The sequence below is a fragment of the Chelonoidis abingdonii genome, chromosome 5 (genome assembly GCF_003597395.2).
Source record: "Chelonoidis abingdonii isolate Lonesome George chromosome 5, CheloAbing_2.0, whole genome shotgun sequence".
NCBI lineage: Eukaryota > Metazoa > Chordata > Testudines > Testudinidae > Chelonoidis > Chelonoidis abingdonii.
This window is the reverse complement of record NC_133773.1, coordinates 68356199-68382125: the sequence shown is the minus strand read 5'-3', so window position 1 is coordinate 68382125 and position 25927 is coordinate 68356199. Positions and strand designations below refer to the sequence as shown.

Here is a 25927-nt window from a genome sequence, read left to right as displayed (position 1 = left end):
GGGCGGGATTTGTCTGGACTGGTATTAATTGGGCTATCTTTTAAATCAGACTGTTTCTTATATTCTTCTTATAGCAAGAGCCTGTATTGAGTTTCTTAATGCAAGATTATGGTTTTGTATTTTCTTTTCTGTTTTTTTTCTATAAGTTTTCTTTTAAACCTGGTGAAGTTTCTTTTGCTAGTGAGGCAGAGAGGGGGAGGAAACGCTCTAATCGCAGTCGTCATCTCCCTATTGTCCAAGGGCGGGAAAGGCTAGTAGGACAAAGGGAGGGGGATTCTTGTGTGAGCTGACTAGGCTCAATACTAGCCTCGGGGAGCGTAGATTTGGCTTCTCGGTTGTATTCAAGGAGTGAAGCGTAGCATTGCACCGGCTAACCCAGGAAGGGGGGGAAGCTTTGAGAAGAGAGGAGAGAGCCCACCAGGGCTCTGGGTCTTTGGGGGGTCCCAAGGGAATTGGGCGACACCAGAGAGAGGAAACGGGGACGTCAGGGCTCTTCTCAATTAAATTCCTGACCTGGTGGCAGCGAAATTATCCAAGCTGGTAGTGAGCTTGGGGGGAGTTCAGGTAAGCCCCCAAATTTTGGACGCAAAAGTCCAGGTTTGGGACAGGACCAGATTGTGGACGCTAAAGTCCAGGTCTGGGACTGGGAGGCTAGATTACCACAGCGGTAGAAGAGGATAGTAAGAGATGGGTGGAGGCAAGACTATGTTGGCAAGGATGAGGAGTTCGCATTTGGTGAGAGACTGCTACTGGCGCGGTGGTGACAAGGTTAGATATGTAAAGAAGAAAATTATTTTTAGCAGTGATATTTGCAGAAGACAGACATAACTCTGTCAAACAACTCAAAAAATCTGATCACAAAATCTCAACATGCAAAATTTAATTATTTGATGTGATTATTTTAATGTTTAGTTAATGTTGTCTTGATAATAACCAATAATGTTTACATTTAAAATTTCACAGTTGTCTTTCTCTTTGGAAGTTGTTTTTTCAGGTAAATTGTGATTTTTTTTTTTCCTTTCAGATATATGAGATATTTGGTCCTGTTTTGCATCCCTTCTATGTGTTACTATTTAACAGCCCTGAGCATATTGAAGCAAAAGGTATTAATATCCAAGATACCGTGTATTTTGCGCCATCAGTAGAGGACTTCACCCAGTATATATTCACAGAGAAACTAAAACAGTGAGTATCTAACTTATTTAAAATATTAGTACAATATATATTGTAATGTAGCTAAACAAAGCACAGTATCTTAAACTGGCCAGGATAGGAACAAGAAAAATAGGTAAAAATTTGGTACTACCAACTTTGTCAAAGATAATCTAATTTTCTCTGCATGTACTTTTGTTTAAAAACAACTACAAAAAACACCCCAACAAAACTCTTTCAGAAATTCACAGCCATGCTGTAATGACAAAGTTATACATATACACTTCTATCCCAATATAATGCCACCCAATAGAACACGAATTCGGATATAACATGGTAAAGCAGCGCTCCGAGGGGGTGGGGCTGCGCGCTCCAGTGGATCAAATCAAGTTTGATATAACGCAGTTTCACCTATAACACAGTAAGATTTTTTTGGCTCCCGCGGACAGCGTTATATCAAGGTAGAGGTGTAGTAGTGTAGAAAGATAATTATTAGAGGAACATATGTAATCTTCAAGCTTCTAAGTGTTTGAGCAATTACTGAAACTTAAATTATTGTTAAAACAACCTAAAATACATAACAAGACTTCCAGTCTTCCCATGTCACTATTTTATCTGAAATAGTTTAATTTTATTGTAATTGGCACAATTTCTGCAATGCCCGCCACCCCTTTTCTTTGTAATGTATTTCATTTTCTTTCTTCCACAAATGAAAGTTTTCTTCTGTCCTAAGAGACTCTACCACCATTATAAAAATCCCTCTGACACTGATTTTTTTATTCCAAATGTGATGTTATAGTATAAAATTTATTGTCTAGCATTATGACAAAATAGCACTTTTGCAACTGTAGTTAATATTACACAACTCAAATTGCATCTGTGTGCTGCAAATGGAGGGGAGGATGGTCGTGTAGAGTAGCAGCACATTGTCTGATGTAGCCCATAGTTATCTGCAAGGCTATATGACTGGCTTTGCATTCTTTTCATCCTGCATCAGCAGATCTCTCAGTGTATCTGGGTATGCTGAGACTTATGATTGTGACCTGAGAATCAGAGCTCCAAGTACAACTAGCTTTGGTCTCTTGTAAGCTGAGCTCCTCTGCAGCCAGCATTGATGATTGACAGCAATTATAATGCTTCAGGCCCTGCTCCTGACTAGATAATTGTAGCTTTTCAAAAAGGAACACCTTGAAGATCAGGATCATAAGGGAAGCTATGATCTCTTTTGAAAATGTAGCCTGTGTTCAGCCCATATTGAACAAAGTAAAGTTTCAGTGTTTTATGCATAAACCTCACTTTGTTTTGTTAACTAGTGCACCAGAGGAAAGTAGATGTTCAGTTAATAATGTAATGCTTTTATTGAATTATAATCACCTGCTAAAAAGGAAAATACTATTATCTGAAACATGAAGTCCAATCTAAAGAGTATAATTTTAAGATTTATTGTTACATAATATTTCTGATAAGTCAGCCTTTTGATGGACTTAGAAATCTTAAGAAGAAAGGCCAAAGTTCAAAAATCAAAGAATTATTACCCCTTCTTGCAGAAGGCTATTTAGTATCTCTATTCATGTGAACTGTGTTGTGGTATGCTGAGGAAGAAAAGCCTGGCTCAGAAGTAGGATGACAAGTTTGTCATTGTTTCCCTGTCTGGCTTATAGCAAGGTTTGAGTATTATGGGCAATCAGCATGGTTGCTAAGTGTCATGTAATGACCTACCAGAGCTACAGGTTCCCTTTGATACTTTGCTCTGGTATTTCTTACAGACATTTGTTTTCTTACAGAAATTCTGGGGGTGGAGGGTGAGGAAGAGAGATGTTTTTGTTCCTCTGACATCAAAGGCAAGAGTTACATGCCATCATTAAAGCAATTTGGCAGTCTTCTGCTGCTCAGGAATAATCAGTTGTGTGCATACACAACAAAAAGCAGGTTTCCCCTCCTAAGTGTTTGTATTTCATCATTGTTGGTTCTGAGTGCCTCACAATTATTAATAGATTTTATCCTCCTAATTCCTGTGTGAGGCAGGGGAGCGCTATCTATGGTTTTACAGAGGGGGGGATTGAGACACATGGTACCTACAGTGACTTGCCCAAGCTCACATGGATAGTTTGTTGCTGGAGCAGAAACTGAACCAACATCTCACGAGTTCCAGTGCAATGCCATAATCTGTGAACCATATTGTAGGCACTTGATCAGAGTATGAAATGTTGCTGCAATGAAAATATTAACTCCTCTTTATTCTTACTGCACGTTGTATCTGCTTAATATGTGTATCACAGCAGAAATGTACTTAGCAATAACTGTCTGTTATCTTCTTCTTCTCTTTATTGTCTTCCTTCTCTCTTGGGGAATGCTCGTTAGGTGACGAGTCCCTTAAAAGAATTTTCTTGTTGATGGAGGTAGAAATAGAAGGGGTTATTGTGTCTGACTTCCAAACAGTTGGAATTGTAGATTCTTGCTGCCTGGCTTCCTTGTTGGTGGAGCCATGATACTTAATGCTACGATGAGGGAAGAACAGTGCAAGTGGAATTGTTTGTAATTTTCCCCTTGATATCCATTATGCAGCTGCTATTAGATACTTTTGAGGTAGTATACATATGCACTACAGTTATTTCTATTTACAAGTTTTAGGTAACAAAATTGTGGTCAGAAAAGCTGATTATATTACTTTTTGGACAGATTGCTACACCAGATGTTTAGTATTATGGTAGCTGAAACAATTTTTCTGAAACTGTCATTTTCAGTTAAAACTCAGTTGCTATCTTGAATATAATTGACATTTGGGCTTAATGATTAGCATGGGCTCATTAGTGCTGCCTTTGACAGCCTCAGGAACCTTTGAGAAAGCTGACAGATGCTTGGATTTGTCTGAATAATTTTCAAATTAAATCTTCAAAAATTCCAGTTTATTTACTAATTTTCAAGACAACCCCCCAGAGAAGCATTCACTGATAAGAGCCGTGTAGAACTATCCATTGTTGCTTTTTGGTGACCTCCACTATTTACATATATACTGTTTGTTTAGATTGCCATAGGACCTCTCTTCTGTTTGTTCTTGGGACCAAAATTTCACCAGTCTCTTCAGCAGTACCCAACAATAATAGTATTTTTCCAAACTTATTTTGTTTTTTATTCCTATAGAATCTGGATGCATTCAGTTAATACACAAGAAAATTAATTTGGGCTCAGCTCTTCCCTTTTTCTGGACAGACCCATGGGAGGAAACCTCATAGGGATCCCTCATGTAGCTCCCATATATATTATTTCAGGGTTGGAGGTAGGAGCTGGAAAAGACTTCAGAGCCTCTCCTTAAAACTGTTGGATCCCCAGTAGGCTGGGCCAGTCCAACAGAGGCACTGGCTCTAGGCCTTCAGTGGGAAATCCCACTCCCCGGCCTAATGGCCTCCATTAGCTGCACTGCCAGGGACTTCTCCTGGCAACAACTGCCTCTAGGAATGCTGAGGAGGATACAGAGACGATGTATTATCTTTTATCCAATTTCTGTGGAGTTGGAGAAGAATGATGTCCATTTCTTCCACCTCTTCCCAGCCCAGATCCCAGATATAGAGAGGAGATGCAATCACAGAGGAGCCTTGTGGGAGATCTGTCCACAGAGGATCTCACTCCATGTATGCATTGAAAGGGAATATTATGGTCCATATAATTTATATAAGTCAAATAAAACCCATTTCAGAGAACTCAGTTGCCATTGGTGCGTTAAATAGATTGATACTTTCTAATAAATACTAAAAGTGGGTTTTAATATCTAAAATACGTAGGTTCCTCATTCGGAAGTGATAAGAACTATCAATATTAGTACATATTTTTTGTGTATCTAATCAATCAACCTGAGTACCTTGGTGCTCTTCCTCAATCTGTCCATCATAGATATACTTAGTGTGAGGATCACAACAGGCTTCATGGCAGTCATAGATGTACTAATTCTCTAGAACACATGTTGTTTGGTGAGTTTTTTGTTCCTAGCTTAATTTTGTGACTCAAGCCCTAAACAATTTAAGTTAGATATATCAACCAAACATAGATTAGAAAGTAAAATAAAACACCCTTTTACCTTTTGACTGTGTTCCAAAATATAACTCTTTTTCCTCATTACAAGATGACACTTGTTTCCCTCACTCTCATCTACTTTTTCGCCTAAAAAAAAGTTACCAGCTTTTTCGTGTCTTATGTGCTTTGAGTGTAGATTCTGTTAGTTTCAAGTTAACTGCACCTTTGACCCCCTCTGTGATCTGCTCAAGCTATACTTCCTTAGATCTCAGACCTTGAGCAGTAACTTCTCTCTGGGCAGAGGCATGCACCCCTCCTTCTCTAGACTGGTGTTCAAGGCTTATAGGCCTCCTGCACTTCATTGTGATTATTCCAGCAGGCCTTACCAGAGTCCAGCACCTGCACTTTGCGTTCTCTAAGGGTTATGAATAGCGTAGGCAAGTAGTTACAAGTAACAAAACAGCTCTTTCAAAGTAGAGTACGTTTATTTTTGGATAAAAGCCTTACAGAGAATATATATAAAACAATGAAATGGTCCACTACATTAAACTTAGCAGCGTCTCCCCATAAGTCCTGTGGAGACTGTGGCAGGTTCCAGTCCTTTGAACTCTTTTTCAGTGTTTGGCCCCTACTTGGACAAAAGTCATGTCAATTTGTTGAATCAAAATAAAGGATCCCCTTCTGTCAGTTCAAGCTGGCTCTTTATACCCCCAAAAGTCTTTGTACCAAAGTCTTCTGAAACAATTGGTAAAATTAAGTAAAATTAGTCATTGTCCCTTCTCCCAAGGGAAACTTCAGTCACTTGTACGTAATTAGTTTTGATATTTTACTGTAATCACCCCCTTACGATTCCAGATTCCACAGTGAGCCGGGAACACAAGTATATTTAACACTTCAACACTTTCTGATACAAAGATCTATGAATATTCCATGGGTCCATATCATCTGGCCCATCTCAGGGTAACAGTCTTTGAAGTTTTCATGCTGTCAATGGCTGGCACACACCATACAGATAACATTCATAATGTTAAATGTACACACAAAGATATGCCTTTGTCAATATATCTGTCACAGATGCTATAAGAAAATGCAGACTTTTAGGCAGTGTCTTGCTGGAGGGCAACCTGCTGTTTCCCTGAACCATTGGGTAGTATAGTTTATGTATTTTAATCTACGTATTTGAAAACTGGAAAAAAAATTCTCATAATTTGTTCATATAGTGCTGCAAAGGTATGGAAGCCTCACTAGTGGCTCCATAGTTGGAGTTGAGTTTTTTACACTTAAAGAATTTTATATATGAAGAATTCAGTGTATCTTCTCCAAAATTGTAGCACTTAGTCTTTGGGTACAGAATACACGTTCTGACAATTGGCAAATAAATCCAAGTTAAAGTTTACTTTAAAAATAGATCCACTAAGAAACTTAGCACCCTGTGTTAGACAACTGTTGTGTCCTGAGAGATCTTAATAAAGGAGCTGTTCAAACTCTTCAGGCTTCCCATATAGTTATAACTTACAGTTCATTGGCTACTTTAAAGAAGTTTTACAGGATTAAAAGTCATTTTTCCCCCTTTATTCTTCATAACAGAAAGTTTCTCCTTCAGCAGCCCTGATAAATTATGTTATTACAGAAAACTATTAAACAGCACCCTCTTTCAAAATGATTGACATCATATAGCTCACAAGAACAGTGAAGTTAGAGTTGCCATTAGAAAAAAGTCTTTTATGAAAATGGCCATGGTCTCCTATTGTTCCTAACGGGAATGAAGCCTAGATGCTTGAGGAAAGATTGTGACCCCGACACATTCCACCTTCCCTCAAGTATCTTGGCTTTTCCATGAGGAAAAAAATTGGAAGTCAGATGTTTTCGGAAACAAATATCTTCTAATTTTAGGCTACAAACACTATTGTGTATGAATCTTAATTGTATGGTTACTGCATAGGATGAGGTTTAGGTGCCTTAATTGTGTATTTTCACATCTTACTGTGCTTGGATATTTCTTAAATGGAACTTTAATGTTGAATTTCTTGGGTTTGTAATGCTTGTTGTTGAGACAATTACATCTTTCTTACCATTCGTTTACCCATGTAGTTTACCTTAAGGAGTTCAGTATTTTATCTGGGAATATAATAAGATTACACAATTTGGCTTTTTAAAGATGTTGAAGGGTGACCACATTTGCGGTGAGAAGTTATAATGGCAGATGCAATTTCAAATGAGTTCGTAACAAAGCAAGTACTAGTGTTTCAATACACAAAGTGAAATTTGGTTAAAATTAGATTTTTAGATGGTAGGAATCAAGCTTGCCTAGTGCTTCCGAGGCTGGGGGAAGAGCAGCATGGCCAGAAGCGGAGAGACGTTGACCCCACCTCTTCCCTTCTGGCTGTGCTACCTCTCCTTGCTCCCTCTGTTGTGGGGAGGGGCTATGTCCTACCTCTCCCTCTCTATATCTGTTCATAAGCCGATTCCCTTCTCTGGTGCTTCCCTTTTTTACTAAAAAAAATCGGCTTATGAACGAGTATATACGGTAGTCATTTTCATTATCCTCTCCATCTTGATAGAAGACATCTCCCTCTTCAATGTTAGTTTTGTAGAATTTAAGGCCAGAGGGAACCATTAGATCCTCTAGTCTGACCTCCTGCACATCACTGGCCATTAAATTTAATCCAGGTATACCGATATCTTTTACATCTGTTTCTTCCTTATCAAGAGTTTGAATTCATCCTCTCAGTTAAAACTCAGTTTTGAAACTAGCTTTTATTTACTTCTTAGATAATAAATAATACTTAACACTTACATAGTGGTTTACGTTTACAAAGTGCTATAAAATATAACTAGTTTTATCTTTCACTATCTCTGTGAAGTAGATAATTAAGCATTCTTATCCACAGTTTATAGATAGAGACACTGTGATAGATAGTTTAGTGACATCACCAGGCAATACAGTGAAGCAGTGGCAGAGCTGAGTTCAGAACTCTAAGGTATTTGATTAGATGAAATCCACTGAGTAATGTTGCGTTGGGAATTTACTAGTCTATCTTAATTCTCCTGTGGGAATTTCAGTTTTAAGATTGCTTGCAGCCACTAATACAGCTTTAACTGTATCCATATGCTTTGATTCCAGGCTAGATTAGGCTATACTAAAGCGAAGGGAGGCAGAGGCAAGCCAAGACAAAAGGGATAATTTTAAATATTTAGAAGTTTAAAAGGGAAAACCCAAAACCATAGCTGGAAAGTAAATAATACAGGATATTACCAACTACTTACAATAATGAACTGTAAGTTAACAACACATTAACTTTTGTGAGCTTGTGCACGCTTCCTTGCTTTGTACAGTTAACACCAAATGCATCATTAACAATTACTCTCAGCAGTATACTGTGTCACTTCAGAGAAGAATCAACTTTTCCTCTCCTTCATTGTAAGTCCAGCTCCACTCTTGCTGTCCTATCTTTTGCTCCTCTTCAGCTTGTAGTGCTTGTTAAATTTGTTATTCCTGTGGTTGTATTTCTTTTCACTGAGTTTATCCACAGGCATAGGCTTCTTCACTTCAGTGTCCCCTTACTTCTCCATTATGTGCGTTTGAACAGATACTTTCAACAGATATTGTATACTTTCAACAGATGTTCAGACAAGTCATTATCTGTTCATTTACTTTAGATCAGTGGTAGGCAACCTGAGGCCCATCAGGGTAATCTGCTGGCGGGCTGCGAGACAGTTTGTTTATATTGACCAACTGCAGACACGGCTGCCTGCAACTCCCAGTGACCGCAGTTCACCATTCCTGACCACTGGGAGCTGCAGGAAGCAGTGCAGTCTATTTTTTTGGAAAAGAACCTGAAATGTGTATCCCAGGAAATATTCTTAACATTTAGAAGGAGAGAATTCCTTCAACTCTGTATTTGCACTCAAAATGTGTAGATTCTGCAGTATATACATTCCTATGGTAACAGAATTATCTGTCTTTGAAGACAAGACCAAGGACTCAGTAAGAGAGAAACAAACAAGTGGCCACTATGGCCCTCCATTACATATAATAATCACCAGGCTGTGCCCTGCTTTAACTTCCTCCTCCCACGTACCCTTGCTTTCCACAGAGTGCAGAGACTGCTCATTCTGTGTGCCACCTGTGGGCCAAATGCACCAAGAATGGCAGAGAAGGTTAGGAGAGATGGGACATAATGGTATGTTGGAGAGTTTGAAGGGGTGTATCTGTGAGCATGCTCTGTGCAGACTGGAGAATTCTACTTTTCTGAGATAGCATTCCTCCCATAGCACAGTTTGAGGCAATGTAACTGACCCATCTCAATTTGGTGCTGTGACTTAAAGGGATAATAGAATTGCAATACTGCTTTCTAGAAATCTCTATTGTACTTTGCACAAGCCATGTCTTACCACTGAAATAGAACACTAGCATAAATAAATATCTTAGCAAATATCCTGGTATTTCAGATCAAAGCATTTTTTAAATTATTTGTAAGAAATGTGGAGAAAGATATTTTCACCATTTAAAAAAAAGGCTTGCGTAAACTTTCTCTCCAATATCATGATTTAAGTTTACCATATAGTGTTGTTTTCACAAATGGATGGTAGTGCAATTTAACTTTCATACATGCTAATTTGCAGAAGACTGACGAGTGGAAATTCAGGGACAATCGTCAAGCTGACCATTTTTGCTCTTGCTTTTTATGTTGATATCTTTGGGGTTCTTTACAGACTTTTGAGTGAAATTTAACTCAGGACTGGTAATTGTTCGTCTTCTGTGTTAAGCAAGAAGTGTTTACCTTTGTTTCCTTAAGCTATCTTTCTATTGTGCCAATAAGTAAACTGCAGAGAAAAGCTGCTACAACAGTGGAATGAATTCTCCAGCTGGTGGGGGATGTGGGTATGAAGGGTTTCTAATAACAGAAAGGGGAATGAGATGAAAGTGATAGCAAGACGAAAGTGGGACCATTGTGGTTTGGGGAAAAGGGGGAGTGTATATGTAACTCTCATACTTTCTGGGTGTGGTGCTGTGTCCCATCTAGTGGCACCAAGACCACTGAGAGAGAGAGATTAATGAGTCTGTTCTATAGCCTTAGCTAACAAGCCAGTTGGCTTTTACCTCATGTAGTAGAGGCTAATGCACTAAGCTCTCAGTTTCGATCCTGCATGCTGACAACTGGCATCTGTCGGCATTACACAATGGTAAGCACAAACCAGAAGTGGCAATATGGAGGAGGATGAGTTGGTTGGACACAGGGCCATAAGTAAGAAGAACCTCCTTTTAATATTAGCTATTCCTCCAAACTATGCTGTGCCATTGTCAAAACAGACCCATAGGAAGGAGAATGACCATGCAACAGGTACCCCAGTTTACTGTAACAATTTGGCTTTATAAAAATATTTGAAAAAGTACTCAGCCAAAGGTTTATATTAACTATATGAAGCCTTCACTTTTCACTCAAAGTAGGATCATTGTAGAAGTGGTGTGTAGTAACTGCATGATCTACCAAGCTGTGAAATATATTTCTAACTAGTTAGAAACTGTTTTAAAGATGAGCTTAAAATTCACTTACATTTTATTCAGGGTGCCACAGCTGCCTATCTATTATCTTAGTGTTGTTTTTTGTAAAGTCATTACTTTAGATAAAGTCACAGAATTAGGAATCTCTTGTTAACCAGTTAATTAGATTACTATTAAAAACTTCTCAATATCTTTGTGTCCAATCTTTTAGGGAGAAAGGGTCTGATGCATCATGGCAGCATGACCAAGAGCCACCACCTGAGGTAAGTTTTAGTGGATCACCTGGTGTCCACTTTGAATTTGCCTTTAGTACCTATGGAGAAGATATCTCATCCGGTGTTCATGGGGCTATCTCCCCATGTCTTTACCAATCCTTGCTGGTGTGCTCCAGTGTGGTAAGACAGCTTGGACCACTCTTGCTTTTTGTCTATAGCCACGAAAGCAGACAAATTATATCAGATATCTTTGGAGGGGATTTTATATTTCCATACACACTCTGTATCTAATTCATTGATAGTGTCTGCTGCTAGTAGCAGGTTGAAATATGGGCAGGCACATTCCACCTCTGCTGATAGAGAGGGAAAGATTAATTCTCTAGGCAGAAAAATGTTCTTTTCTTCCTCTCTTGGTATTAGGGTGGCAAATTACCAAGCTGTTATGGCCTATTATCAATTCCAAAGATGGCACTGTGTGTGCAGGATTTGCTGGATGACAAAAGGAAACTGGCAAATGCAATCCTAACCGAGATTCAAATTGTGGCAAAACACAGTCTCTGGACTTCATTTAACACCTTGAACTCTTTTGCTAGAGCATTGGCCTCTACTGCTACTCCAAGGAGACATGCTTAGCTTTGTTCCTCTTCTTTGTCTCGCTGCTAGACTTAAAATGGAAGATCACCCCTTGGAAGGGGATAGTGTTCTCAGTGAAAAGATGGATGAGTTGCTGAAGGAGACAAGATTGATGACCTGCTCTTTGGGCTTGATTTCTTCTATTAGGAATAGACCTTTTACTCCTCCTTTCTGTTATCAGACAGTATTATCTGCAGTCATCTTTGGGTTGTTTCTCATCATATCAAAGACATCAACAGCACGAGCAGGGCATGTCATTTTAGAGCCAGCATAAAAACTGTTGTATTTTTTTATTTTTTTTAAATCGAGATCTAAACCTAAGCAGTCTGCTACCTCTCCATCATCTTTGTTGCGCACCAACCCTGAGATTTGATGTGAGTATCAAGTGACTGGAACTAATCAGCAAGGACCCTTCGCTTCCTCAGTTTGGAGATAAGCCTTCATTTGCTGAGAAAATGGGCTAGCCTATTATATTGGAGGAGTAGGTCCTAGAAATTATAGAAACCACTATGCCATTCAGTGTGAAAACTTCTCAGTTTCCCCTGCCCTTCTTTTCACCAAACTGTCTCATGACGTTATTCTACTTTGAGAAGTGCAGAAGTTACTTCTCATAAGGACTGTAATGAAGGTATCCAAACACCTGAGGGATCAGGAGTTTTATTAAGATTACTTTCTGGTACAGAAGAAGAAGTGGAGTGGTTCATTTAATTTTAAATCTAAGAAACCTGTACAATTATATTCGTAAATTTCGGTTCTATACATTAACTCTTGCCTCCACTTGCCTTCACTTTCAGTCATAGATTGGTCTGTGACTCTTGATTTAAAGAACATATTTTCATAGATATCATAGAAGATTGGGGTTGGAAGAGACCTCAGAATGTCATCTAGTCCAGTCCTCTGCTCAAAGCAGGACAAACCCCAACTAAATCATCCCAGGCAGGGCTTTGTCAAGCTGGGCCTTAAAAACCTCTAAGGAAGAGATTCCACCACCTCCCTAGGTAACCATTCCAGTGCTTCACCACCCTCCTAGTGAAATAATGTTTCCTAATATCCAGCCTAGACCTCCCCCACTGCAACTTGAGACCATTGCTTCTGTCATCTGCCACCACTTAGAACAGCCTAGCTCCATCTTCTTTGGAATCCCCCTTCAGGTAGTTGAAGGCTTCTATCAAATCCCCCCTCACTCTTCTCTTCTGCAGACTAAACAAGCCCAGTTCCCTCAGCCTCTCCTCATAAGTCATGTGCCTCAGCCCCCTAATCATTTTTGTTGCCCTCCGCTGAACTCTCTCCAATTTGTCCACATCCTTTCTGTAGTGGGGGACTCAAAACTGGATGCAGTACTCCAGATGTGGCCTCACCAGTGCTGAATAAAGGGGAATAATCACTTCTCTCGATCTGCTGGGAGTGCTCCTACTAATTCAGCCCAATATGCCATTAGCCTTCTTGGCAACAAGGGCACACTGTTGATTCATATCCAGCTTCTCGTCCACTGTAATCCCCAAGTCCTTTTCTGCAGAACTGCTGCTTAGCCTGTCCCTGACCTAGAGCAGTGCATGGGATTCATCCGTCCTAAGTGCAGGACTTTGGACTTGTCCTTGTTGAACCTCATCAGATTTCTTTTGGCCCAATCCTCCAATTTGTCTAGGTCACTGTGGACCCTATCTTGCTGAGGGTGCAGTCCATTCCATCATCCAGATCATTAATGAAGATGTTGAACAAAACCAGCCCCACGACCGACCCCTAGGGCACTCTGTTTGATCCTGGCTGCCAACTAGACATCAAGCTGTTGATCACTGCCCATTGAGCCCAATGATCTGGCCGTCTTTCTATCCACCTTATAGTCCATTCATCCAATCCATACTGTTTTAGCTTGCTGGCAAGAATACTGTTGGAGACCATATCAAAGCTTTGTTAGAGTCAGGGTATATCATGTGCACTACTTTCCCCATATCCACAAAGCCAGTTTGACAATCATTTGACAATGATTGAAAATACCTTCATTTTGTGGCAGCAGAACACCATTTCCATGACAGGGTGCTGCCATTTGGCCTGCCCACAGCACCAAGAGTTTTTACTAATTGCCTCTCTGTGGTAGCTGCTCAATTGAGAATGCAGGGTATTTCTCATTACTTTTATTTGGATGATTGGCTATTGAAGGTTGACATTTGCATGGATTTATTAAGCCTTACTGCTTTTACAACCACCCTTTCCTCAGACATGGGATAAATTCTGAATGTCAAAAGAATCAAATCTCTGTCCAACGGAGAATTTTATTCATAGGTTCTATATTTGACTCAGTCGCCTGGAAAGCCTTTCTACCAGAGGACAGAATTTTTAAAAGATATTGCAATATATTTTAAACATTCAGATATGCAAGTTCGCAGATAACACTAAGATACTAATCTTTTCTCTGGGTTTCATGGCAGCTGCTACTTACATGTCTCAGAACGAGACCAGTATAGCATTGGATATCCTGAGTGTACAAACAAATCTGGACAATCTTCAAATGTTGTTCATCATGCCTTGAGACATTCTGGACACGTTGATATGGTAGTCAGCAAACATTTTCAGAGGTGTCCAGTTCGGTCTCCTGTTGTTGGTGACTGTAATTTCATATGTGTCAACAGATGTTTGGTGAGGTGAAGGGTGCATCTGAACCAACTTGAAGTTAGAGGTCACTGGACTTTTCAAGAGAGAGGCTTGCACATTGTGTTGGATTTGAGCCATTTGTCTGGCCCTCAGATCATTGCTCCCTCACTTGAAAGGTTTCTGCAAGTAGTTCTGCTATGTGTTATGCCAACAAATGTGGGTGCTCACCCTGCTAAGCTATGTGCAGAGGTGATCAGGTTATTGGGACTGGTGCATTCTTTGTGACATTTATCCAGTAGTCCTGCATTTAGCAGGACAGAACACGATTGCAGATTATCTCAATAGAGACAGTTCTCAAATGTATGAATGGTTGCTGAAAGATCAGTTGATTCAGAGCATATTTTCCAGTTGGGGTCAGCAAGACATGGACCTGTTCACTATGAGCTTCAACAAAAAGTTTTGCCCTTTCTGTTCAAGTGCAGATAGGAACAGTCAATCCATATCAGATGCTTTCATTCTACACTAAGGAAAGGGGTCATCTGTATGCTCTACCCCTCCTCCCCCAGCCCTTTGATTCAGAAGGCAGTGAGAAAGGTAAGTCAGGATAGAGTAGAGATGCTTATGGTTGCTCTGGTTTGGTGGTATCCGCCAAGGGGTTTATGGATCCCCTTCAGCTGTTCAATGGGGCTTTTGTACGTCTTCCTCTATCTCCAGATCTGTCTCAGCAAGTGGGCAGGATTCTTCATCCAGACCAGCAGTGCTTTCACCTGATGGCCTGGGTGATCGGACTCTGGCTCTTGAACAGACATGTTCCTCATTGATTTAGGATATACTGCTTAATTCTAGAGAGAGATCTACTAGAATATGTTACCATTTGAAATGGACCACATTTGTGGCTTGGATAAAGGGAAAGTCTGATTCTCCTGTCTCAGCTACCATACCTTTTAGAACATTTAATGCACCTTAAAAACTAAGGGGTTATCCCATTCAGCTGCTAGCTGAACTTTCAAATAGATCTCTGCTTACCAATTTTTTAGTAGATGGTAGATGGCTGCTTGTGCATAATATGGTTAAGAAGTTTATGAAGGGGCAATGCATTATGCATTCACCCTCTGAGAAATCTTGTCTGTCCTTAGGATCTTAATTTGCTTTTAGTTACACTCAAGAAGCCACCTTTTGAATCCTTGGATGAATGTTCCTTATTATTTGTCAGTTAAAATGGAATTCATTATTGTTATAGCAGCAGCCAAAAGGGTGAGTGAATTAAATGTCTTGATGGCTGATCCACCTTTTATGTCCTTTCATAAATATAAGGTGGTTCTTAGGACTGATCCCAGGTTTTTGCCAAAAGTAGCTTCTGATTTTCACATCAGACAATTAATTTGATGGTATTTTTTTTCCCAAAGCTGCACATTAATAAGGGTGATCTGTTTTACATACTTTGGAAGTAAGAGTTCTTGCATATTTAGATAGAACTAAAAGCTTTTGACAATCATCTAGATTACTCGTGTTTTATGCTAAGAATCACATGGGTTATACAGTTATTCCCGGACTATTTCTAGATGGATTAAAATGTATTATTGAATGTTACACATTAGCAGAAATTCCTGTGCCTGCGACAGTACAATCTCATTCCACTAGAGCTGTGGTAGCTTCTATTCTTTACCTTAAGCAAGTGTCTGTTACTGAAATTTGCTGGGCTGCAACCAGGAGTTCTGTACACACTTTTGCTAAGTATTATACTCCCAATTTGGCCTCAAAGTTTGAAGTTAGATTTGGTAGAATGATGTTTCAGTTTCTGTGCAGTTAGGACTATGTTCCTTCCTCCAGGTTATTTTCAGCACTGCTTATCAAACTGCCAATAAGTGGAGGCTGCCAGGTGGAGCATGGCCATGACTATTTATGGAACCAGGGTGAGCTGGGGCCAGGTTGCTCACTGCTGCCAGCACCAGGCCTTCCGGCAGGCCACCCTGGACCCTGCATCCTCTTGAAGTGCAGGGCCCTCCAAAGTGCCATAAGCTCAAACATTGGTGGAGCCAGCCCACATTCTTAAATATTGGTGGAGCATGGGCACCAGGGACCCATATAACTCACCACCTTAACACTTAATGCTTCTTTATTGACAAGTTTGTAATTTTCAAGTAGGCCTGGATTAACCATAAACTCAATTGTCCCATGCCTTGGGCCCCCATCTGGGCAGTTAAGCCACACAGCTTTTTCTAGCAAACTCTGAGATTGGTCCATTTGCTGCAATGCTAAGGGGAAGTCGTTGCAGCTTTTCCATAAGGTGATTCTTACAGAGCATTAAGTGAAACAAAAAAATTAGCTGCAGGAGGTGCCTTAGTTGTTCTAGGAGGGGAGCAAAGTTTATGCAAGGTCTTTTAAGAATCATGACTGGAAAAAGTTTCTGAAAGGTTTTTTTTCAATAATAAACATTATGTTGGCGCATACTTCATGATCTTTATGGTTCACTAATGAGTGTAATACAACAATTCTGAATATAGCTATTTGCTGTTCTGCATTATATTTTTAATGATTTTTTTAAATCCAAGCATTTCAGCAGTGTGTTAGCTCACTGCCTTTAATAGAAACAGGTGCCCATTTTCTTTTTCTGCACTTACTAATATGGGTTCTTAGTATAGTAGTGTGACGAGGGGAGCCGGGGCTCAACCCTCCCTGTGGAGGAGGGGAGCCACACCGGCCTCGTCCTGTTCTCGCTGGGTCTTGTCCCTCGGGTCCACAGTCCACTGTCCGGGCGTTCGGTCCCTGTGGAGCGGACTGGGACACAGCAAAGTCAGTAGGGGCCCCGCCTTGGGTATAGGCGGGCACCAAACGAACGGTCCGCTACACTCTGGCCCCTTTGGGGCAGGGCAGAGCAGCAACAGTCAATGGGGGCCCAGCCCTTGGTTCGAGCGGGGCAGGCACCAAACACAGTACAATAGGCTCTGGCCCTTTGGGGCAGGGCAGAGCAGTAGCAGAGTCAATAGGGGCCCAGCCCTTGGTTCGGGCAGGGCACCAAACACAGTACAACAGGCTCCGGCCCTTTGGGCAGGGCAGAGCAGTAGCAGATAGTTCCGGGGGCTCTGGCCCTTTGGGGCAGGGCAGAGCAGCAAAACAGTTCACGGTAAGCTCTGGCCCTTTGGGGCAGGGCAGAGCAGTAACTGCCAGAGGGCCGGCCTACGGGGGGTGAAAGGGGATTCTGCCACCCGGCTACGGGTGGCAAGGGAACGCAGGCCCACCCACTCCTCTGCGTTCCAGCCCGGGGCCCTAGTAGCGGCTGTCGCCGCTAGGACAGTCAGTGGGGATCCGGCCCGAAAACTCACTGACAGAGTGATCAGGGGATCCTAACTGAAACACACGGACAGAGTGATCAGGGGATCCTGACCGAAACACACTGACAGCGCGATCAGTGGGGATCCTGACCGACACACGATCATTGGCTCGGGGCCTTCTGCGGCCTGACTGTAGTCAGCCACCCCCGGGCTACTCTCCATACCCCCTTCGCCTCCTACCTGGTCCGCAGCGTCGTCCACCCTCATGGGCTCCTCCCAGTCCGGGCTAGGTAGATCCGGGTGTACTTCTGGGTAGCGGGGCCAGGCCTGGTCCGATGGTTCCTCCAGGCCGTAGTTGGGGCTGGGCAGCTTTGGTAGTTCCAGCAGCTCCGGGTCAGGGTTGCTGCGGGTCGGTTCCGGCAAGGCCTGATACCTGTCCCGGAGCTCGGTAGCCTCCCAGCGACGAGGGTCGGCCAGCACGTCTGCTCTGGCCGGCAGCTGAGCTCCAACTGAAGGCCAGCACCCGGCTTTTATCAAGCCTAAATATGCCTTTACTGCCAATATACTGTAGAGGGTTTTTCTGGCCAGGTCAAATTTTGGAATGATGAATTATTAGCTGTGTGATAACTGGCTTACCCTATTACTCATTAACTTCTAATTAGTAAAAATACATTGTAGGCAGCATCCAGTAGCTATTAACAATACTACATGTATGTTTTTATACATATATATAGTTAGTTATTACGTCCAAAAAACTAAGTTAAGCATTCAGAAGTTAGGAAACGATAGAATTAAAGTTGCCTGTGAAACCTTAATTTTAATCCCTTGTGCATATATATTATGATACAGTTTGTAATTACTTGATCAAACTATTTCCCAAAGGACCTCTGTAAGGTATTCTAAAAGTTAAAATGTTGAATTTTAAATGTATAACAACTTTCTGATAACTTTTCTAAATAATATCTTTTTCTACTTTTCTAAGGCCTTAGATTTCAGTGATGATGAAACAGAGAGGCAGAGAAAACAAAAGAAAAAGAAAGCTCCGAATCAAGAAAGAAAGAAGCCCAAATCAGAAGTGAATGAATCAAGTGAGTAAAGACCATAGAGAAAATAAATGGTTTAACCTCAATCCCTCAGACCAAGTCTGAAAAGCATAGTGATAGAGATTTCTTTAAATTTCATACTGTTTTAATATTGGAGCTTTGGTACATTTCATCATGAAATCTTTCATTTTTTAAAAAGTTGTAATTAAAAACACATGAGGACACATCCCTTAAACTTGCACTATTTGATACAGATAAACACACTAATAAGTTTTTGAGGAGATTATTGTTTTGCTAAATTATCACTTTTTTCTATGTAAATATACATAACTTATTAAGTATCAGCAGTACAGATAATGAATATTCTAAATTGTCAATTTACCTACTATCCAAAAATGAAAAAAAGTAAATCTGCTGGTCTAGTGTGCTTGTTGAAACATGGTTAGGAATGGAATTCAGTTCTTTATTCCATAGCTAACAGTAGCTGAGAACACATTGGGGACAGCTGTCATGAACTCTCACAAAAGGAGTAATGACTCATTAGTGACCCTCTCTAGAGAACATTTATCAAAATTGACAGACTGCATGGGAGCTGCATCACAGCCACCTTGGCTGGAAGGACATAGTTGCCTCAGTGCAGAGCCATTGAGTAGAGAGAGAAGACCCTATCCACTAAATGAAAACATTTAATCTTGATGAAGCACTCAGTTCATTATTTACAGTAACCCCTCACTTAATGTTGTCCTGGTTAATGTTATTTTGTTGTTCGGTTGCCGACCTGTTAGAGAACATACTCCTTTAAAGTCCTGCAGTGTTCCCTTATTACGTTGTATCCCCCCCCCCCCCCCCCGTTCTGCCTGCCTGGCACTCCTGGCAGATAGTGGGGTGGGGGTGCCGGGGCTTGCTTTGTTCTGCCCACCCAACATTTCAGCCAGGGAGTGGGCAAGTCCCCACCCCACTGTCCGGCAGGAGCGCTGGGCAGGCGGACCGGGGCAAGCCACCGCGCCCCGACCCTGATCCCCAGCAGCAGTGCTGGATGGGCACAATGGGGTAAGCCTCCATACCTCCACCCTGCTCCCCAGCAGGAGCCCCAGGTGGATTGAACCCCGACCCCACTCCCTGTCTGGAATACCCAGGGCAAGCCCCCATACCTCGATCCCGCAGGCCACTTCCTCGACTAAGCTTCACAATCAGTACAGTATTAAATTGTTAGTATAAAATTATTTAAATCTTATCCTGTATATGTATATAATGTATTTTATCTGGCAAAAATTTTCTCTGGAACCTAACCCCTCCCCCTCCATTTACATTAACCCAGTAAGTGTACGTAGTCTGGCAAGGATTCTGGTGTAACTGAAATTTAAATCTCATTTCTTTCCTGGAAAAGTGGAGGATCTGTTATATGTTGATGTATTTGCACAAATGTCACAAGCGCACCAAAGTTTATTAGAATAGTCTAACCCTTAAACCGTTGGCAAGAGTTGTTCTTGATGCAGTAGTCTAGTGGTGGCCTGGAATGTGCAAGAGTTCACCCTTGTTTTTCTTTGTTGGTTTTGAGTCTGAAAGTCAAATACAAACATAACTCACTAAACTGGAACAAAGAATTGCTATCAGATGAACTTAAATATTTACAGATTAAAAGAGAATTTTATTGTAAACTAAAAATATTAGTTTGCCTAAGTGTTACATTGTCTGGAAGATTATATATATACTTAATATTAAATTTGCATGTGTGTGCAAACACTACATAACAGTGTACACGTTTAGATTGAATAAATGGGCTCAAAGAGTCAAAGCTGTTAACATAACTCAGTTAGTATTCAACAGTAAATATTTTAAACCAGGTTCAGTGTTTAGTAGACAGAGATTTCAACCTGCTTAGTGCCATGGTGAATGCCATTAAAAATCCTACTAACCTTTTATTAAAGATACAGAAACGAAGGAAAATCAGTTAAAGCAATTAAAATGTAAAGTACTAAGTAAGGCTTTCATTTTAACAACATCCCCTATTCTCTTCTCCTGAGCTGATGAGAATTTTTAGAAGGACAAAAACCCTTGTTTGACAATCTTTTAAATGATATCCAAGATAGTAATAGCCGTTCTTTTTGGGAAAAAAAGAGGTAATGAGTTGTGATAGGCTGGGGCTATTATTGCTGCTGCTGTTAAAGTCCGATCTTGTTTTCTAAGAAGATATAAGACAAAAACACAAAAGGAGAGAGAAGAAAAACAAAGATGGAAAATGCAGCTTCTGTCCCTGATGTTAACTTTTACTTGCAACCTCACCTCTGGAAATACACAGTCTTACCAGCCATTCCAAGCCTTGATAACAGCATTGGGCTGTTCAGGGCATTGCTGTAAGGTGCCTCTTTCTGGTCATGGACTTATAGCAGTGTTACAAAATATGAAATCTTGTTTTTTATTAGACAGAAGGCAAAAGGAGGGATAGGAAAGGCAAGAAGTAAGGTGGGGAACGAAAAGGATACATAAGAGTGTTAAGTAGTTGGCAAAGTCTAACATCCCCGAAAGTATTCAGGATTCAGCTGGAGCTGGTGATGTCATCTAGCGTGCGCTCTCTCTCTCTCTCTCTCTCTCTCTCTCTGTTTGTCTTTCAAGTTCAGGATAAAGAAATTCTGGGATTCCAGGAGACTTTTGGAATGGCAGCCATGATGGGAAGCTTGTTTCAGTCTCTGTTGGCAATCAGCTGCTGCTTTTGCTAATTTTTTTTTTAAAGTCTTGTTTTTAAGGACCCCAAAAGGGAGGTTTGGATGGAATAGTCCATCCTTTCATTATTTTTGTTCACCAATTGTTAGGCTTAGTTTCCAAAACACCAATTTTGGCCTATTGATTTTCAGTTCCACACTTTTCTTGTTTACTGAGCATGATTTTAATATAGTCTTTGAGTTATATCACTAGGTCTTTTTATTGGGACTAATTGAGATTTTCTGTTTTGCTTCTGCACCTTTTCACATCAACATTTGTTGTTATAGATTGTGACATCTTATGAACTCACTCACTTTTTTTTACAGTTGAGCTCATAATTAACCTATAGTCTCAGTTATTACAACAGTAGGAATGTCAATAAAAATGTAAATTCCCCAGATGACTAATGCTGACTCTTTTGAATAATTTATGACCAAAGACATCCTGATAATTTTCCTTTCGGTGGAATAATAAGCTCAGTTTTTTAAATGTACATGCTTTTAAAATGATCTTCCATAGTGAGTCAAAATACCTTTTAATTAAGGGCTCCATGACATGTTTTTTGTTATCATAAAAATTGAAATCCTGATTAAGCCTTGTCATAAGTAGATAGGTAAGGTAGGGGTTAAGTTTCTTTTACCTGGAAAGGGTAACCAAACACCTGACCAGAAGACCAATCAGAGAACTGGATTGTTTAAAGTCAGGGGTGGGAATTTGTATACTCGGGGTCTTTTTTGTTTTTTCGACTGTGACTAAACAAGGTTTCCTCCTAACTCCTTCTTATCTCAAATATTATACCAAAAGTCTGTGAGTACAAAGGAACCCAAAGCAATTCGGCTGTGAGGAGCTTTGGGTTGTATTTACAGATGTGGATTGCTGGGTCTTTGTTGTTTCCTCGGCTGTGAGGGACAAGCTACCTTGCTGATTCCAATCTTCTTCTCATTCTACTAAGGGGCAGTGAGTACAAACCGGGAACAAAGTAAAATCGGCTATGATATGCTTTGCTTTGTACTTACTGTGTGTGATTGCTGGTCTATTTAAATTGGCTATTTTTTAAATCAGACTGGGGTATTCAGATTTTCTTAAGTAGGAGCCTGTATAAATGTTTATGCAAGTTATTAGTCTGTATTGTCTCTTTTTCAATATAAAGCTTTCTTTTTTTCAAAACTTGTGGAAGTTTCTTTTTCTAGTAAGGCAGAGAAAGTGAAACCTCTGTATCAGGTACCTGTCTCCCTCACGGGAAGGCAGGCACGGGGAAAGGCAAAGCCAAGCTGTTGGTATTTTGCATCTCAATTGTCCTGAGGGAATAGAACGCTTATCTCTTGGGAAGCAGAAAAACAGGTTTCTTGGTACGCGCAAGCTAGACCAGGAGGAAGCCTGGGAAGGAGGGGGGAAGGGGTTATCTCTCCTGCTTCTGAGACTCCAAGGGATTGGGAATCTGGGGGTCCCCCCAAGGAAGGGTTGGGGACACCAGAGAGAGGAAAGGGGGGTCAGGCCCTATAAATTCCTGACCTGGTGGCAGCCTATCAGATCTAAGCTGGAGATTAAGCTTAGAGGATTTCATGCTAGTACTTCATATTTGAACTCTAATGTTCAAATTGAGGAAAAATACTACGACAAGCCTCATATGTGCTTACTCTGAATAACTAAATAATTAGAGTTAATATAGAGGATATCCTTTGACACTACCTTGCATGAGACATGTAAAATTTAAATGGTAAAATCAAGATTTGTCATACTGCTGTTGTTAAATTGTATAGTCAGTTGCTTGACCGCACTTTGGTTTGGTATGAAGTGTATTCAAGAGGCCAAATAACCATTTTCAGTCAGGTTCATTGCTAAAGAATATTAGTTTCAGGGAAGCTGTCTTGTGCAAGTGTTGTTAAATTCAACATACACACAAGCTGTGCTCCCAAAGTTACACATTTTAATCAGGAGTGTTTATCATCCTATAAATGATATTGCAAGTTACAAAACTTTTTACATGGCATTAAAGTCCACCAGTTTGTCACAGTTCTTTAACTTGTTGTTCTGTTCCATCCTTATTCTTATTTTGGATACTGGTTCATGAAGGTACCTCCTCAGCTTGTATCATGTCAGAACATTAATGTATTTTCCTTGTGGTGCTTTTCTTGTGTTCTAATGCCAAAGATGAGTTTAGCTTTGTAAAGTGATACTTAGCGTAAGTGAACAGGCTTATAAAAAGACATAGGTCAAAACAGGCCCTGTAACTGCTAGGGAAAAAAAAAATATATATATATATATATATATAAAATAATGTTATATTGATACTGTATGCTTAATGCATATTAATATATGTGGAATCAATAATTCACATTGATAATGTGATATAATTTATAATTAGCCTTGCATATGTTGGTCAACTCTATGCATAAATACTGTATCTTGGCTTATTATCTGACCAAAATACGTTTGTTTTTTTAACAACTACAGGCAAATTATTAGTTGTTTATTAGATAATCCAGCACCAATAATCTTAGCAGTGTTCAGTGGAGTTAAAATCGGAAAACTTCTACGCAGAATCAGAACACAAATTTTACGTCTTCAGCTTTATATTATTTTTTCTATTCAAAACAAACTCTTAAATTTTATTGTAAAGAAAACTTAAGAGTGTGCTATTCATAATTTGAGTATCCCTATAGTAAATAAACCAGTGAGCATGCTGGAAGGGGGGGAAAGTTTGTTTGTTCTTTTTACTACTAATTTTCAAGCCTTCAGATCTACAAGAAAAACCCACTAAATTTCACTGTTATTTCAGCAGTGTTCCAAAAAAAAACCACACCCCCAAAAACAAACAAACAAAACCCTAAACCTAATGGCGTTCATTTAACATTTTGTTTTCAAATGGTAATATATTGACCACACTAATCACACACAATTTACTAATTTCAGATGTTTAAAAGATATCTTACAGTTCATATGTTTTTATTTTTTCATCATTTTTAAAACACAAATAGGTCAGCTGATAAACATAATCTAGTCCTGGTTTTGAGTTTGTTTAAATGTGGGTTGCATACTTTTATGTTTAATTATTAGATTTTAAAGAGGAAGAGAAGACCATCTGTTTTGTCAGACGTTTGACTAAGCTGTTTTAAATATAGTCCAAGTTCTAAAATTTGAATATTCTAAAAAAAAAAAAAGTAATTCTGTGGTTATTTTTTAAGGTGAGAATAATGAAGTTCAACATCAGCCTATGCAAAAGCCTACTTCAAATTATTCAAGAGGATATTGTGGCAGAGAATTTATCCCTGGCTTCTCAAGGGACAGGTTTCCTCACCCATCTGTTAGTCCAAGCTTCTCAAGACCACAACTAAGACCTCCACACTTGTTCTCTTCAGATCACAGGCTACATCAAGAATCTGCAACGTTTCCGCAGCCTCATAGACCAAAAAATCCCATGATGCTGCAGTATCCTTTTCTTCCTCCAGGATTTGGATCTGTTGGTAATGAGATACATCACTTTCCACCCCCAAATCCAAACATGATGTGGACAGGGCCCAACATGTACTCTAACATTTATAGTCCACCATTCCCATTCCCCCCACCCCCTCCTCCACCCCACCCCCACCACCTGCTTCTCCAAATGGTCATCCATCTCAGTTTGGACCTCACAGTTAGATGAGTATTTTCATGAATGAGTGTACAAAGAGTGGCAGATCCTGGAAAACTATGGCTTTCCTACCCACAAACCCCCGTATGATTTGTGATTGCTATGAGGGAGCTTAAATTATGTAGAAGAACAGAATAAATCCAAAGTTCTAATGCTAAATAGATACAGCCTTATGCAGCAATATCAGACATACAAAGATTGGTGTTTCTTTTGATAAGCCCATCTTTAAAAAACTGAAATATATTGAATAATGATTTAACTTTGATATGTAGTAAGTTTGAAGCATTCCAAGAATTAATAAACACTATTTTTACATGGTAACTGTCTAGATGTGTTTTTGTAGCAACTTTTAAACTAGCATTTATATAAAGTATCAATCTGATAGAGGTACGAGAGGAAATATTTGTTCTTGAGATGAAAATAAGGCTATGTTGACATAAATACCATGATGACTGGTCCAGAAAAATATTTTAGGAAAAAAGCAAATATTGTAGTTTGTATCTTAACTGAAAATGTTGCTTCTGTACAACTTGTTGAAAAATATTACATAATTCAGTCTACTTTCATCACATTCTAAAGACCAGTATTATATACCCTTTCTAAGAGAGTACTGTGACAGGTACTGCAACTACATGTAGTATCTCGAGGGACCATATTAAGTTCATGAATGCTTTATGAATCACTATGGGCCAGAGATTGTATATAGCTTCACTGCGCGAGTGTTACTACAGCTTCTCCAGGAAATAAAAAACAGTAGGGAGGTGATTAAGGCAAATCACTCAGGCTGCAACCGCTTCCAGAGAATTATCAGCCCCTGAGGAGGTTTGTGTATGCTGGTTCAGACTGTTTTTTTCTGGAGAGCAAAAAGGGCTTTTGGTATAAAACCAATGAGTTTATAATGACAATGGGCCCTCTTTCTGATCTAGCAAATGGACAGGATTTTTATGCAACTCTTGTGGAGGGGTTGGAGAGACTTACTTACTAGGGACCCATAAGACGGATAGCTTCTGATAAGCTTTTAGCATTGGTAGCGGAATTTTTATTGGCTTTTATATGTTTTCTCTGTAAAGCCTTTATCCTGAGACTAAATGTGCTTTGCTTTGTGAAAGCTGGTTGGTAGCTGATATACACTTGTAGCCCCTAGAGAAAAGTTAACCACAGGTGATAGACCACAGTCA

At 40.0% G+C, this 25927-nt stretch overlaps 1 protein-coding gene across 1 annotated transcript in view; it reads left to right on the top strand.

Annotated features, from left to right (window-relative positions):
* NAF1 (nuclear assembly factor 1 ribonucleoprotein) overlaps positions 1 to 25070 on the top strand; it is a 78884-nt gene extending 53814 nt beyond the window's left edge. Inside the window, 5 exon segments of the mRNA XM_032803052.2 lie at positions 1025 to 1185; positions 10878 to 10929; positions 18358 to 18463; positions 24304 to 24693; positions 24696 to 25070. Of these exon segments, the coding sequence (XP_032658943.2) occupies positions 1025 to 1185; positions 10878 to 10929; positions 18358 to 18463; positions 24304 to 24693; positions 24696 to 24757 (771 nt within the window). The 3' untranslated portion in view covers positions 24758 to 25070.
* Positions 25071 to 25927: the final 857 nt, after the last annotated feature.